Consider the following 15,955-nt stretch of genomic DNA (forward strand, 5'->3'; position numbering starts at 1 on the left):
TGCACCCGCAACGCAGCGAGTCGGGAGTCAGCGAGTGGGGACTCAGCGCGTGCCGCACGAGTCGTGAGAGGGCTGTGGGAGCGGTGCCGCCTGCACATCGCTCGTGATGGACGACTGCTGCTCCGCTCCGCGCTCTGAACTCTCTCCACTCCACCCTCTCTCACTGCTCCACTCTCTCTCTCTCTCTCTGCGCCACCCTCTCTCCACTCCACCCTCTGTACCTGCTCCACTTCACCCTCTCCACTCCACCCTCTCTCACTGCTCCACTCCACCCTCTCCAATCCATCCACTCCACTCCACCCTCTCTCTCTCCACCCTCTCCACTCCACCCTCTCCACTCCGCCCTCTCCACTCCACTCCACCCTCTCTCTCTCCACCCTCTCTCAGTGCTCCACTCCACCCTCTCCACTCCACCCTCTCTCACTGCTCCACTCCACCCTCTCTCTCTCTCCTCTCCACCCTCCCTCTCTGCTCCACCCTCTCTCTCTCTCTGCTCCACCCTCTCTCTCTCTCTCTCTGCTCCACTCCACGCTCTCCCCACTCCACCCTCTCTCTCTCCACCCTCTCTCTGCTCCACGCTCTCTCCACTCCACCCTCTCTCTCCCCTCCACCCTATCTCTGCTCCACCCTCTCTCTCTCTCTCCACGCTCCCTCTCCCCGCTCCACGCCCCTCACCGCTCCGCTCTCTCTCCGCTCCGCGCCCCGCGTCACCTGCACGGAGCCCCGGGGGGGACGCGGGGGGGGGGGCGCCGTTCCTCGCCCCCCGTCACGCCGGGGATGACGGAGCGGGTTCACGCAGGGGACACGGGCAGCCCCCCCATCCGTCTTTGTCTCTCCGCCGATTGCGTTGCACTTTTGGCCCCGCGGCGGGGGAGGAGGAGGAGAAGGGGTGGCGGGGGTGGAATTGGAGGAGAGTGGTGGGGGTGGGGGACGGTGGGGGGAGGCCTTTGACCCCAGAACCCTTGACCTGTAGGGACCCCCTGCGGAGGGGAGGGGCTGTGTCGGGGTTGACCGCGGGGTCGTGAGGGATTTCACACTCACACAGTCACGTGGTCACACTCACACAGTCACGTGGTCACACTCGCACTGATACAATCACACTCACAGTCAGACTCACACTGACATAGTCACACACTCACACACGTAATTTCGCGCACACACCTATACAAAGACCCCCCGTGTAGCCTTAACAGACATTTGGTGCAAGTGTTGATAGCGAGCGCCTATGAAGGTCGGCACTGGCATACGTGGGAGCAGCCTTTGTCTCCCCTAGTGGAACTCTTTGAGGCTGATTCGACCTAGGGGAGGCCCAGAACTGCTTCATATCCGACCCTGTCACCCACATATACAAAACAAGACAAAGATCCCCCGTGTAACCCTTAACAGACTGTAAGGGCAAGTGCGGTTAGCGAGCACCTATGAAGGCCGGCACGGCACACGAGGGGGTGGGTGGCCAACACCACGCCCAGCCACCTTTGTCTCCCCAGTGGCGATGTTTTTACGCACAGCACCAGGTACTCATTTGAGGCTGAGTCGACCTAGGAGAGGCCCAAGACCGGTTGAGATAATCGTCACTGGTGTTGGCCTTGAGCGGGAATCGAACTCGCGTGGCCAGGGTTCGTAGCGCAGCGTGGCGCTAACCGCTACACCACCGCTCCCCCACTCACAATCACACACACATACACACGCACACACACGCACACACACAATCACACACACGTACACACACACAATCACACACACACGCACACACACACAATCACACACGCACACGCACACACACACACACGCACATACACACGCACACACACGCGCACACATACATATACACGCAATCACACACATACACACACACAATCACGCACACACACACGCACACACGCTCCACCGTTGCACGCCCACCGATATTTAAGGGAGCAAACCGTGCACCGGTTTCGACCTCGTAGGTCTCATCAGCGGTGCCGAGATTGCTTAGAACGGCAATGGTGCTGGGCTACCACGTGGTCCCGGCAAACTCCACCTCGCGAGTAAGACTCCCACTCGCGAGTAAGACTCCCACTTCAACGGGAAACGAAACCCCCACATCGGAGAACCGTGCAGGCGTAATCAAAAGCAAATGATAATGATTATCAATAATTAATTGTAGAACTGTGCAGTAGACATTATTATTAATAATTATTACTGTAATTATCATCGGCTCAGACTGATGTAGTGATTCGCAACGTCCTTGCGTACAGTAATAACATATTCCAAACACGCAAACGTAACGAACACCGCATGCACTGTGCCAGTTTCTATACGAACGCACATGTGATATTATAAACGAGCAAAAACATATCCACCCCTCTACAGAAGAACATTTTAAAACATTTAGAAAAATTACACATCACATCAGCTCCACTGCCATTATCAGGGAGCGAATATCTGAATCGGGTCTGGGCATCGCCTAGGTCGACTCAGCCATAAATGAGTAACAGGGAGAGAGAATGCGTCAGGCTCTCAATGGTCTAACACCACCGCCGGTCTGATGAGACGCTCAGAGTGAAAACCCGGTCCGAAGTTGAAACCAATATTTCTGCATAATTTCAGAAATATTGGTTTCAACTTCGGACCGGGTTTTCACTCTGAGCGTCTCATCAGACCCGCGGTGGTGTTAGACCATTGAGAAGCCTGACGCATTCTCTCTCCCTGTTACTCATTTATGGCTGAGTCGACCTAGGCGATGCCCAGACCCGATTCAGATATTCGCCCCCTGATAATGGCTGTGAGCGGGAACCGTAGCGCGGCGCCCTGAGCACTGCACTACCACTCCCCACAACAAGACAAAGATCCCCCGTATAGCCTTAATATTCTTTTGGGGCAAATACTTTTAGCGAACATCGATGACGGTGGTGAGATGTTAGCTGCCTCGGCCTGAGTTCGTGGGTTCAATTCCGACCCTGACGCCTGCTGCTGTATATTTGTAGTTTGCAGTGTCTCTTTCTCCCCCCGTGAACGTGTGGATTTTTCTCTGGGTCCTCCGGTTTTTCCTTCCACATTAAGAATCGACATCACGCGTTTAGAGCATTTGGCTGCTGTTCATGAACACGTGCTAAGCCCACTCCGTTGAGCTATCATCTGTGGCCAGGTCGCTTCTGAAAAGAGCTATATAGCTCAGTGGGCCCTACCTGGTAAAATACAAATTATACTCTTAGGTTTTTTCGGTAAAGTCACGTAGCTAAAAATAATAATAAAAATAAATAATAGAAATAAACTAATTATTTTATTTCTAAATAACTAATTTATTTCTAAATAATTATTTTTTTAATATTATTATTGATATTATTAATTTTTTATTATTTCTTACCTACGTGACTTTACCGATAAAACCTAAGAGTATGAATCCTTGCAGTCACGAAAGCTTCAAATCTAGAAAAAAAATAAAAATGTTTGTTTAGTTTTAGATTTACACGAGGGGGTGGGTGACCAGCACCACGCCCGCTCGCCTTTGTCTCCCCTAGTGGCAACGTTTGCACACCGCACCAGGTACTCATTTGAGCACGTAAACACAAACACACGTACACACAAACACGCGCAGACACAAACACGCGTACACACAAACACGCGCAGACACAAACACGCGTACACACAAACACACGCAGACACAAACACACGTACACACAAACACACGCAGACACAAACACACGTACACACAAACACGCGCAGACACAAACACACGTACACACAAACACGCGCAGACACAAACAGACGTACACACAAACACGCGCAGACACAAACACACGTACACACAAACACGAGCATACACGAATGCACACACGTGCATAACGTGTACTCAAGCCAAGCTATGGGTCGCACAGTGAACCCACTGTGGGGGGTCTGCGCTCCTTCAAGAGAGGGGGAGGAACAGCGACACGACACGAACTCTCTCTCTCTCTCTGCTGGAGCACTCTCCCCTGCCCGCTTCGTTGGATCTCTATGTGTCTCTGTGTATCTCTATGTGTATCTGTGTATCTTTGTGAGTCTCTGTGTATCTCTATGGGTCACTATTTATCTCTGTGTATCTGTGTGTCTCTGTGTATCTCTGTGTGTCTCTGTGTATCTCTATGAGTCACTATTTATCTCTGTGTGTCTCTGTGTATCTATGTGTATCTTTGTGTGTGTCTGTGTATCTCTGTGTGTCTCTGTGTCTCTTTGTGTCTCTGTGTATCTCTATGGGTCACTACGTATCTCGATGAGTCTCTATGTATCTCTATGAGTCTCTATGTATATCACTGTCTCTATGTATCTCTATGAGTCTCTATGTATCTCTATGAGTCTCTATGCATCTCTATGTATCTCTGTGTGTCTCTGTGTTTCTGTGTGTCTCTGTGTATCTCTGTGTGTCTCTGTGTATCTCTATGGGTCACTATATATTTCTATGAGTCTCTATGTATCTTTATGTATCTCTGTGTGTCTCTGTGTGTCTCTATGAGTCACTATTTATCTCTCTGTGTCGTTATGTATCTCTATGAGTTAGTACGTGTCTCTATGAATCTTTATGTATCTCTGTGAGTCTCTATGTATCTCTGTGAGTCTCTATGTATCTCTATGAGTCTCTACGTATCTCCATGAGTCTCTATGTATCTCTACGTGGCCCTGTGGTTCGTAGTTTGGGCTGCATGGTCACAGCGGCACTCTGCTGTGGCTCCTGCCTTTTGTTTTCCATGTATGAAGCGGATGCGTGCATTTGCGGTTATGATGGATTTTCTTGTCACATTTGGCTGCTGCTGTTGTTGTTGTTACTCATATTGTTGCTGCTGTTGCTGCTGCTGCTACCGCTGTTGCTGCTGCTGCTACCGCTGTTGCTGCTGCTACCGCTGTTGCTGCTGCTACCGCTGTTACTGCTGCTGCTACCGCTGTTGCTGCTGTTGTTGTTGCTGCTACCGCTGTTGCTGCTGCTGCTACCGCTGTTGCTGCTGCTGCTACCGCTGTTGCTGCTGCTGCTACCGCTGTTGCTGTTGCTGCTACCGCTGTTGCTGCTGCTGCTACCGCTGTTGCTGCTGCTGCTGCTACCGCTGTTGTTGCTGCTACCGCTGTTGCTGCTGCTGCTACCACTGTTGCTGCTGCTGCTGCTACCGCTGTTGTTGTTGCTGCTACCGCTGTTGCTGCTGCTGCTACCGCTGTTGTTGTTGCTGCTACCGCTGTTGCTGCTGCTGCTACCGCTGTTGCTGCTGCTGCTACCGCTGTTGCTGTTGCTGCTACCGCTGTTGCTGCTGCTGCTACCGCTGTTGTTGTTGCTGCTACCGCTGTTGTTGTTGCTGCTACCACTGTTGCTGCTGCTACCGCTGTTGCTGCTGCTGCTACCGCTGTTGCTACTACCGCTGTTGCTGCTGCTGCTACCGCTGTTGCTGCTTCCGCTGTTGCTGCTGCTGCTACCGCTGTTGCTGTTGCTGCTACCGCTGTTGCTGCTGCTGCTACCGCTGTTGCTGCTGCTGCTACCGCTGTTGCTACTACCGCTGTTGCTGCTGCTGCTACCGCTGTTGCTGCTTCCGCTGTTGCTGCTGCTGCTACCGCTGTTGCTGTTGCTGCTACCGCTGTTGCTGCTGCTGCTACCGCTGTTGCTGTTACCGCTGTTGCTGCTGCTGCTACCGCTGTTGCTGCTACTGCTACCGCTGTTGCTGTTGCTGCTACCGCTGTTGTTGTTGCTGCTACCGCTGTTGCTGCTGCTGCTACCGCTGTTGCTGCTGCTGCTACCGCTGTTGCTGCTGCTGCTACCGATGTTGCTGCTGCTGCTACCGCTGTTGCTGCTACTGCTACCGATGTTGCTGCTGCTGCTACCGCTGTTGTTGTTGCTGCTACCGCTGTTGCTGCTGCTGCTACCGCTGTTGCTGCTGCTGCTACCGCTGTTGCTGTTGCTGCTACCGCTGTTGCTGTTGCTGCTACCGCTGTTGCTGTTGCTGCTACCGCTGTTGCTGTTGCTGCTACCGCTGTTGTTGTTGCTGCTACCGCTGTTGCTGTTGCTGCTACCGCTGTTGCTGTTGCTGCTACCGCTGTTGCTGCTGCTACCGCTGTTGCTGCTGCTGCTACCGCTGTTGCTGTTGCTGCTACCGCTGTTGCTGTTGCTGCTACCGCTGTTGCTGCTGCTGCTACCGCTGTTGCTGCTGCTGCTGCTACCGCTGTTGCTGCTGCTGCTACCGCTGTTGCTGCTGCTGCTACCGCTGTTGCTGCTGCTGCTACCGCTGTTGCTGCTGCTGCTACCGCTGTTGCTGCTGCTGCTACCGCTGTTGCTGCTGCTGCTACCGCTGTTGCTGCTGCTGCTACCGCTGTTGCTGCTGCTGCTACCGCTGTTGCTGCTGCTGCTAACGCTGTTGTTGTTGCTGCTACCGCTGTTGCTGCTGCTGCTACCGCTGTTGCTGCTGCTGCTACCGCTGTTGCTGCTGCTGCTACCGCTGTTGCTGCTGCTGCTACCGCTGTTGCTGCTGCTGCTACCGCTGTTGCTGCTGCTGCTACCGCTGTTGCTGCTGCTGCTACCGCTGTTGCTGCTGCTGCTACCGCTGTTGCTGCTGCTGCTACCGCTGTTGCTGCTGTTTCGGGCTCAGAATGGAAGCGGGCGACAGCGGCTGGAGGCGGTGAGTCGTGCGCTCCGTGAATGCGCGCTCTGTCCCTCGAGACTCGCAGCTCCCAGACTCCAGACTCACAGATCCTGGACTTGAGACTCGCAGCTCCCAGACTCCAGACTCACAGCTCCTAGACTTGAGACTCGCAGCTCCCAAACTTGAGACTCACAGCTCCTAGACTCACAGATCCTAGACTTGAGACTCACAGCTCCGAGACTCCAGACTCACAGATCCTGGACTTGAGACTCACAGCTCCTAGACTCACAGATCCTAGGCTCACAGATCTTAGACTCCATACTCACAGATCCTAGACTTGAGACTCACAGATCCTAGACTTGAGACTCACAGCTAGCTCCGAGACCCACAGCTCATAGATTCCCAGCTCTTAGACTCTAGAATCACAGATCCTAGACTCCAGACTCACAGCTCCTAGACTCACAGATCTTAGACTTGAGACTCACAGCTCATTGACTCACAGCTCCTAGACTTGAGACTCACAGCTCCTAAACTTGAGACTCACAGATCCTAGACTTGAGACTCGCAGCTCCCAGACTCCAGACTCACAGCTCCTAGACTTGAGACTCGCAGCTCCCAAACTTGAGACTCACAGCTCCTAGACTCACAGATCCTAGACTTGAGACTCACAGCTCCGAGACTCCAGACTCACAGATCCTGGACTTGAGACTCACAGCTCCTAGACTCACAGATCCTAGGCTCACAGATCTTAGACTCCATACTCACAGATCCTAGACTTGAGACTCACAGATCCTAGACTTGAGACTCACAGCTAGCTCCGAGACCCACAGCTCATAGATTCCCAGCTCTTAGACTCTAGAATCACAGATCCTAGACTCCAGACTCACAGCTCCTAGACTCACAGATCTTAGACTTGAGACCCACAGCTCAGCTCCTAGACTCACAGCTCCTAGACTCACAGCTCCGAGACTCACAGCTCCGAGACTCACAGCTCCTAGACTCACAGCTCCTAGACTCACAGCTCCGAGACTCACAGCTCCGAGACTCACAGCTCCGAGACTCACAGCTCCGAGACTCACAGCTCCTAGACTCACAGCTCCGAGACTCACAGCTCCGAGACTCACAGCTCCGAGACTCACAGCTCCGAGACTCACAGCTCCGAGACTCACAGCTCCGAGACTCACAGCTCCGAGACTCACAGCTCCGAGACTCACAGCTCCGAGACTCACAGCTCCTAGACTCACAGCTCCTAGACTCACAGCTCCTAGACTCACAGCTCCTAGACTCACAGCCCCGAGACTTGAGGCGCGCCGGCGCGCAGAGCACTCGTTGGAGTCGGAAGCGATCCATCACGCGGTGCGCGCGCGCAGCCTCGCGATTAATTAACCCGGAAACGGGCGCGGATGCGAGGGAGAGCCGGGGCGAGGAGAGAGGCCCAGATACACACAGGCACCACTGTGAAGAGAGGTGTGGGCGTGAGGAGGAGGTGATGGAGGAGGTGGAGGTGAGGGATGATGTTGTCGAGGAGGAGATGAGTGTGTGCAAAGAAGTACGCGTTCTAGAGGACGATAGCAGAAAATGATGGCGATGATGTAACTTTCCTCACCGCGCCTACTGAACGTCTGTTAAATAGAGCTTCATAGCTCATCGGATTCCTCCAATCCAAATAAAGATTCTGATGATGATGGTGATGGTAGATGTGGAGTCGAACGAGGAAGAGATGTAATGAGAGGAGGAGGAGGGGGAAGATGGTGATGATCATCATTAGCATCATGATCATCATCACCGTGACGTCGGTGCGGCTGCTGCTGCTGATGATGATAATGCTGCTGCTGCTGATTAGGATGCTGCTGATGCTGCTACTGATCTCGCCGTCTCGAGACGCAGTACATCGCTCCCGTCCCACGATGGCGTTCCACTTCCAGCTCGCTGCGTCTCCCTGGCCGAGCAGAGGCGAGCCCCGGGAGACGCGCCCGAAGGTCAGGGGTCAAAGGGTCAGGCAGGGTTACGTTCAAGGTCACGCCTGGGTTAGGTTAGAGTTCGGCCAGGGTTAGGGCTGTGGTCAGGGTCTGAGTGTCTGCGTCAAGGTGGCTAAGACCACGAGTTGAACTAAAACGTTATTTTTTTTTTACCAGGTAAGGCGCCACTGATCCATGTCGCTCTTTTTCATAAGTGGCCTGGCCACAAACGATAGCTTAGGCGAAGTGACGTATTATCACGTGGATAAGTATAGCAGCCAAAAACTCTCAACGCGTGATGATGATTCTAAATGTGGAGGGGAAAACCCGGAGGACCCGGAGAAAAATCTACGCGACCATTAGGAGAAAGACACGCAGACTCCAAATATATAGCAGGCGTCAGGGTCTGAGTCGAACCCACGATCTCCTGTATACCAGGCAAAGGAGTTAACATCTCTCCACCGCGGAATTTTCTCCGGTCTTTCCCTCCACATTGAGGATCAATACACGCTTAGAGCATTTGGCTGTTGTACATTTCCACGTGATCAGCCGCTCAGTTCAGCTCTAATTTGTGATCGCCAAGTCGCTTGTGAAAAAATAGCTACGTAGTTCAGTGGGAACTTACCTTGTAAAATAGAAATAAATGTTTCGTTATTTTAGTTATTTAATCCGGGAAACTCAGAGCGGAGGAGTTCCGCTCCTGTTCACCATCACGACTCTCTCGCTCCCATCACAACTCTCTCCCACGTACCATTGGCCAAACATCCCCGTATCGTAGAAGAGCCTTTTTGGCGAGGCTTACCTGGCTAAATAATTAATTGTATTTATTGTTGTTGTGGTGGTGGTGGTTGTTGTTGTTGTTAAGCGCTTGTGATGAATCACACGCGCGGCGCCGTGACGGCCCCCAACATCGCCATCCCGGGCGCGCGCCGAGCAGCGAAGTCGATAAATCAGTGGCGCTCGCGCGGCCACGTGCTGGTGTGTCGGTTGTTGTTGATGTTGTTGTTGTTGATGTTGTTGTTGGTGATGTTGTTGTTGATGTTGTTGGTGATGTTGTTGTTGGTGATGTTGTTGTTGGTGATGCTGTTGTTGATGTTGTTGGTGATGTTGTTGTTGGTGATGTTGTTGTTGGTGATGTTGTTGGTGTGGATGTTGTTGGTGTGGATGTTGTTGGTGATGTTGTTGTTGGTGATGTTGTTGGTGATGTTGTTGTTGATGGTGATGTTGTTGTTGGTGATGTTGTTGGTGATGTTGTTGTTGGTGATGTTGTTGTTGGTGTTGTTGTTGTTGGTGATGTTGTTGTTGGTGATGTTGTTGGGGATGTTGGTGATATTGTTTTTGTTGTTGGTGATGTTGTTGTTGGTGATGTTGTTGTTGTTGTTGGTGATGATGTTAGTGATATTGGTGGTGATGTTGGTGATATTGTTGATGATGTTGTTATTGTGGATGTTGTTGGTGATGTTGTTGTTAATGTTGATGATGTTGTTGTTGGTGATGTTGGTGATGTTGTTGGTGATGTTGTTATTGTGGATGTTGTTGGTGATGTTGTTGTTAATGATGATGATGTTGTTGTTGGTGATGTCGGTGATGTTGTTGGTGATCTTGTTCATGATGTTGTTGTTGTGGATGTTCGTGATGTTGTTGGTGATGTTGTTATTGTGGATGTTGTTGGTGATGTTGTTGTTAATGATGATGTTGTTGTTGGTGGAGATGTTGTTGTGGATGTTGGTGATGTTGTTGGTGATGTTGGTGATGTTGTTGGTGATCTTGTTCATGATGTTGTTGATGATGTTGTTGTTGTGGATGTTGGTGATGTTGGTGATGTTGTTGGTGATGTTGGTGGTGATGTTGTTGATGTGGTGATCTTGTTAATGATGTTGTTGGCGATGTTATTGATGGCGGTGTCGTCGTCGTTCATGGGTTTATCTTTGTCCGTGGTGGTTCTGCCGTCGGTGGTGGTGGTGACAAAGACGAGAGACGAGAGATACAGCCAAGAGAGATGATGATGATAGTTAGATGATAACAATAATCATCATATAATTCACATTGATTAGCCTAGTAAAGTTTATTATGATATTAATCCGAGCTGAAATTTGGTTTACTCCATAATTGCTTAATTAATCCTGGGGGGCGGGGGGGCTTGTCTTGGTCCACTTGGTCCCCATAAGCGTCATTCTTCGAGTTTCCTTGGACCCGGAGCCAGCACCACTCAGTGGAGACACGTGGAGACACCAGGAGACACGAGGAGACAGGAGGAGACACGTGGAGACACGAGGAGACACGTGGAGACACGAGGAGACACGTGTAGACACAAGAGACACGTGGAGACACGAGGAGACACGTGGAGACACGTGGAGACACGAGGAGACACGTTGAGACACTAGAGACACGTGGAGACACGTTGAGACACTAGAGACACGTGGAGACACTGAGAGACACTGAGAGACACGTGGAGACACGTGGAGACACGTGGAGACACGTGGAGACACGTGGAGACACGTGGAGACACGAGAGACACGTGTAGTCACGAGAGACACGTGGAGACACCAGGAGACACGAGGAGACAGGAGAAGACACGTGGAGACACGCGGAGACACGTGGAGACACGAGGAGACACGTGTAGACACGAGAGACACGTGGAGACACGAGGAGACAGGAGGAGACACGTGGAGACACGTGGAGACACGTGGAGACACGAGAAAACACGTTGAGACACGAGAGACACGTGGAGACACTGAGAGACACGTGGAGACACGTGGAGACACGAGGAGACACGTGGAGACACGTGTAGACACGAGAGACACGTGGAGACACGTGGAGACACGAGAGACACGTGGAGACACTGAGAGACACTGAGAGACACGTGGAGACACGTGGAGACACACAGAGACACGTGGAGACACGTGGAGACACGTGTAGACACGAGAGACACGTGGAGACACCTGGAGACACGAGCTACGCGTTCGCGTTTCCTTGAAGTCATTAACTGTGAGCTGGTGGTGGTGGTAGTAGTGGTGGTGGTAGTGGTGGTAGTGGTGGTGGTAGTGGTGGTGGTAGTGGTGGTGGTAGTGGTGGTAGTGGTGGTGGTGGTAGTGGTGGTGGTGGTGGTAGTGGTGGTGGTGGTAGTGGTGGTGGTGATGGTAGTGGTGGTGGTAGTGGTGGTGGTGGTAGTGGTGGTGGTGGTAGTGGTGGTGGTGGTAGTGGTGGTGGTGGTAGTGGTGGTGGTGGTGGTAGTGGTGGTAGTGGTGGTGGTGGTGGTAGTGGTGGTAGTTGTGGTGGTAGTGGTGGTGGTGGTAGTGGTAGTGGTGGTGGTGGTGGTAGTGGTGGTAGTGGTGGTGGTGGTGGTAGTGGTGGTGGTAGTGGTGGTGGTGGTGGTAGTGGTGGTGGTGGTGGTAGTGGTGGTGGTGGTAGTGGTGGTGGTGGTAGTGGTGGTGGTGGTAGTGGTGGTGGTGGTAGTGGTGGTGGTAGTGGTGGTAGTGGTGGTGGTGGTGGTAGTGGTGGTGGTGGTGGTAGTGGTGGTGGTAGTGGTGGTGGTAGTAGTGGTGGTGGTGGTGGTGGTAGTGGTGGTAGTGGTGGTGGTGGTGTCACACTGATGAATGCGGAGGTGCATCCCGACTCCATGAGCACTAATTGATTAGGGGGAGGTTGTGGGGGGCGAATGGGGGGGGGGGAGATGCGACGCGTAACGTGCCGGCATCACATCCATCACCACATCTACAAAGACAAAGATTGTTGGGGCAAGTGCTGTTGGCGAGCACCTATGAAGACCGGAATTGTACGCGAGGGGGTGGGTGGCCAGCACCACGCCCGACCGCCTTTGTCTCCCCAGTGGCGATGTTTACTACACACCGCACTAGGTACTCATTTGAGGCTGAGTCGACCTAGGGGAGGCCCTGGACCGGTTCAGATGATCGTCACCGGTGTTGGTCGCCAGGTCCATAGCGCAGCGTAGCGCTAACCACTGCACCACCGCTCCCACTACGCGCACATCACCACATACATCACACAAGCATCACATCCATCACATCACATATATCACTTACACACATCACGCATACATCATCATACGCACATACACAACACACATACATCACATACACATTACGGATACATCACACACGCACCACATACATCACACACACATCACGCCCATGCGTGACATACACAAATCACGTTTCCATCACACACACACATCACGTTCATCGCACGCAAACATCAGATAGATTGTATACACAACACATATCTCACGTTACGTATACAGGCAGTCCTCTACTTACGATAGAGATGCGTTACGACGACCACCTCGTAAGTCAAAAATATCGTAAGTCGAAGATGGCCTAGCCTACCCAGGAGTCTTCAAGAATGGTGATGATTTAGCAAAACAGAGCAATTTACAGTACCGTACTGTATAAACTATACTAGCAGAAGTACCCGGCGTTGCCCGGGTGAAAAATATATTTCTTAATAACCTTACATATATACACAGATGGGCTGCTACCCCTGCTCCCCCCCCCCCAGCCACGATCTCCTCGGCCGCTGTGCAGTAGTATGTACGGCCTATAGTTTGGTGGTGTGTCGAGGCCTAGTAGCGTGCAGAGCCTCCGGCCTCGCCTAAATTGCCCACCCGGCTGAGGCTGGGTACCGGGGCCGTTACCCCCCCCCCGCGCTACAATAATACTGTGTAATCGCTATAATTTTATTATCTACCGACCCTATAATAGTAATTGCACACATTGGGGTGGTGGGGGAGTGAAGAGGACGTGAAAGTTTGATGAATTTACCTCAGAGTCGCGTGGTGGGTGTCGAGGCCTAGTACCGTGCAGAGCCTCTGGCCTCGGCAAAATTGCCCACCCGGCTGAGGCTCGGTACGGGTGCCGTTCCCCCCCCCCCCCCCGCGCTACAATAATACTGTCTAATCGCTATAATTTTATAATGTACCGACCCTATAATAGTAATTGCACACATTGTGGTGGGGGGGAGTGAAGAGGACGTAAAACTTTGATGAATTTACCTCAGAGTCGCGTGTTAATGCGTGCGCCTATTTTTAACGGGAATTAAAAATGGCGTCCACCCCGCGGCAAATGCGTCGGTACCCATTGCCAGGGGCAACCGCCGGACCAATCGTGTCTCGCAAATCCCTGACATTTCGTCCAATGAAACTGCGTATGGTCCGATACACAGACACACACACAGACAGACAGATAGACAGACAGATTTGCGATTTTATATATATAGATACCCTATGTATTAATTACAATACTGTATTGCACAGTAAAATGTAAAGTAAAAAAACAGGGTAAATTCTTAGCCTACCTATATGGATTGTTCAGGAAACAATCCTATCGGCTAAAAAAACTTTTAACATTCATTGAACGTATCGTATCGTGGTAACCTTAAAATGAATTCGCTAAAGCTACGTATCATACATGCATTGAACGTATCGTAACGTATCACATTGTACTGCACTCACCAAGATTCTGTCCGTCGTCTGCACACTTGAACGATGTTAGGTTGTTGATGGCAATTTTGTCGTATCGCCATCGTAAGATCGAAATATCGTAACTCGGGGACTACCTGTATACGTAGCCGTACGGTGCGAAAGAAGTTCAGCATACGTACAATAAACATACGTGTACATATATCACATGCGAATCACTTTAATCACACACTCATATCAAGCACGCGCACACACATCACACACTCTATGTTCGTATACGTATCACACAAGACACAAGACACACACACACATCAAGTTCCAAGTTTATTTTGTGTGACCGGGGTGATCATTCAGGAGAACGTGATCAGAGTCTCATCTGCAAGAGTAACCTGGCGTCACCGAAATGACATCGCATACGTCATAGGCATCACGTGTAGGTGCGGTAAGTCCTCGCTTAGCACGCGTTCACACAGCGCGTTTTCGCTATAACGCGGTTCTCGATTAGGGGCGACACTTTTCACACAACTGCGTAGTATGATGCAATACGTGGAATGATACAGTGACGCAGCAGCATACCCTCAGTTATTTGTCCCGTGATCTTACTGCGCGTGCCTCGTCAAACTTTATCGTTAACATTATTTACGGGGAAATAGTTTTCGCTGAATGTGGTATTCCCTAAACGCGGCACTTTCAGGAACCCACCTACCGCGTGAATTGAGGAATTACTGTGCTGCATATCACACGCATCATACAACACACGCGACATACGCATTCAATATAAATATCGCATCACACACAGACACACGCATCAAAATCCCGGGCAAGCGCGCGTCAACATAACGCTGCAGTGACGTCATTGGTCACGTGCTCTTGTCCGTCTCGCGCACGTGGCCGCCGTCGTTCGAGCGCCACCATTAGTCGCACGCGATGTCCCCTCTCTCCCTCTTACTTATAAATGTTGGGCCTCAGTCAAGGTGTGTGAGTGTGTGCAGATGTTACATAAGAGCTTTCTGGAGGTTTCAGGGGGGAGGGGGGGCGGGATGGGGGTGACGTCATTTAAATAAACGAATTTCCGGTGGCGATTAGACAGATTTTTTCGAGGCGCGATCGTGGTTTTGATTGGTTGTTGCCTGCTGGATTCTCCCCGTTGTTTATTCGAGATATCGGTAAACATTACACGCGAATGAAGTCAAACACAGCAACTCCCTCCGCCAAGCGCGAATGGCCACGACCCAGAACTTCACCGGACCACAGGGAGGGGAGGGGGGTGAACGGGGGGAGGGGGAAGGACGGGGGGAGGGGTTGGTTGAGCTAGTTCCATATCGATTTACCGTGGAATCGATTTGCGGGTGGAATAGATGTAACATTTATATACACGACGTTGACATTGGTGGCATTACTGTTCGGGAATTGAGTTCTGCCGGAGGTGAAATGCGGTGTGGGTGTGTGTGTGTGTGTGTGCGTGTGTGTGTGGGTGTGTGTGTGTATGTGTGAGGGTGTGTGGGTGTGTGTGTGTGGGTGTGTGTGTGTGCGTGCGTGTGTGTGCGTGGGTGTGTGTGGGCGCGTGTGTGGGGGTGTGTGTGTGAGGGTGTGTGGGTGTGTGTGTGTGGGTGTGTGGGTGTGTGGGTGGGTGTGTGTGGGTGTGTGTGCGTGGGTGTGTGCGTGTGGGTGCGTGTGGGCGTGTGTGGGTGTGTGTGTGGGTGTGTGTGTGCTGCTGATGTTGGCAGTAGGGTCGTGGTTAACGCACGCAATACGCGATCCGAGTTCGACTCCGGCTGACAGAACCGGAAAACCTCATAAATAAAACAGCTCACTTCGTCTTGCGTCTTCTGCTCTATGAAGAGCAACGAATATCTTAATCGGTGCCGGGCTTCCCCGAGGTCGACTCAGCCTCAAATGAGTACATGTTGAGATGTGTTAAACATAGCCCAGTGGGGAGACAAAGGCGGCCGGGCGTGGTCCTGGCTATCCCCCTACCTCGTGTGCCA

General features: G+C 51.8%; 1 protein-coding gene across 1 annotated transcript; it reads right to left on the minus strand.

Moving 5' to 3' along the window:
* Nucleotides 1-707: 707 nt before the first annotated feature.
* On the minus strand, nt 708-12,140 carry LOC133358832 (uncharacterized). Its single transcript, XM_061577283.1, has 2 exons — nt 11,518-12,140; nt 708-711 (listed from the first exon to the last, which is right to left on the minus strand). Exons 1-2 carry the CDS (start codon nt 12,138-12,140, stop codon nt 708-710), a joined length of 627 nt encoding a protein of 208 aa, XP_061433267.1.
* Nucleotides 12,141-15,955: the final 3,815 nt, after the last annotated feature.

The sequence above is a fragment of the Lethenteron reissneri genome, chromosome 7 (assembly GCF_015708825.2).
Source record: "Lethenteron reissneri isolate LAM-NWPU_2019-01 chromosome 7, ASM1570882v1, whole genome shotgun sequence".
Classification (NCBI taxonomy): Eukaryota; Metazoa; Chordata; class Hyperoartia; order Petromyzontiformes; family Petromyzontidae; genus Lethenteron; species Lethenteron reissneri.

Bases quoted from the DNA above. Each gene is read 5' to 3' on its own strand.
- LOC133358832 (XM_061577283.1), bottom strand. From the start codon at position 12,140: ATGCACCTCCGCATTCATCAGTGTGACACCACCACCACCACTACCACC.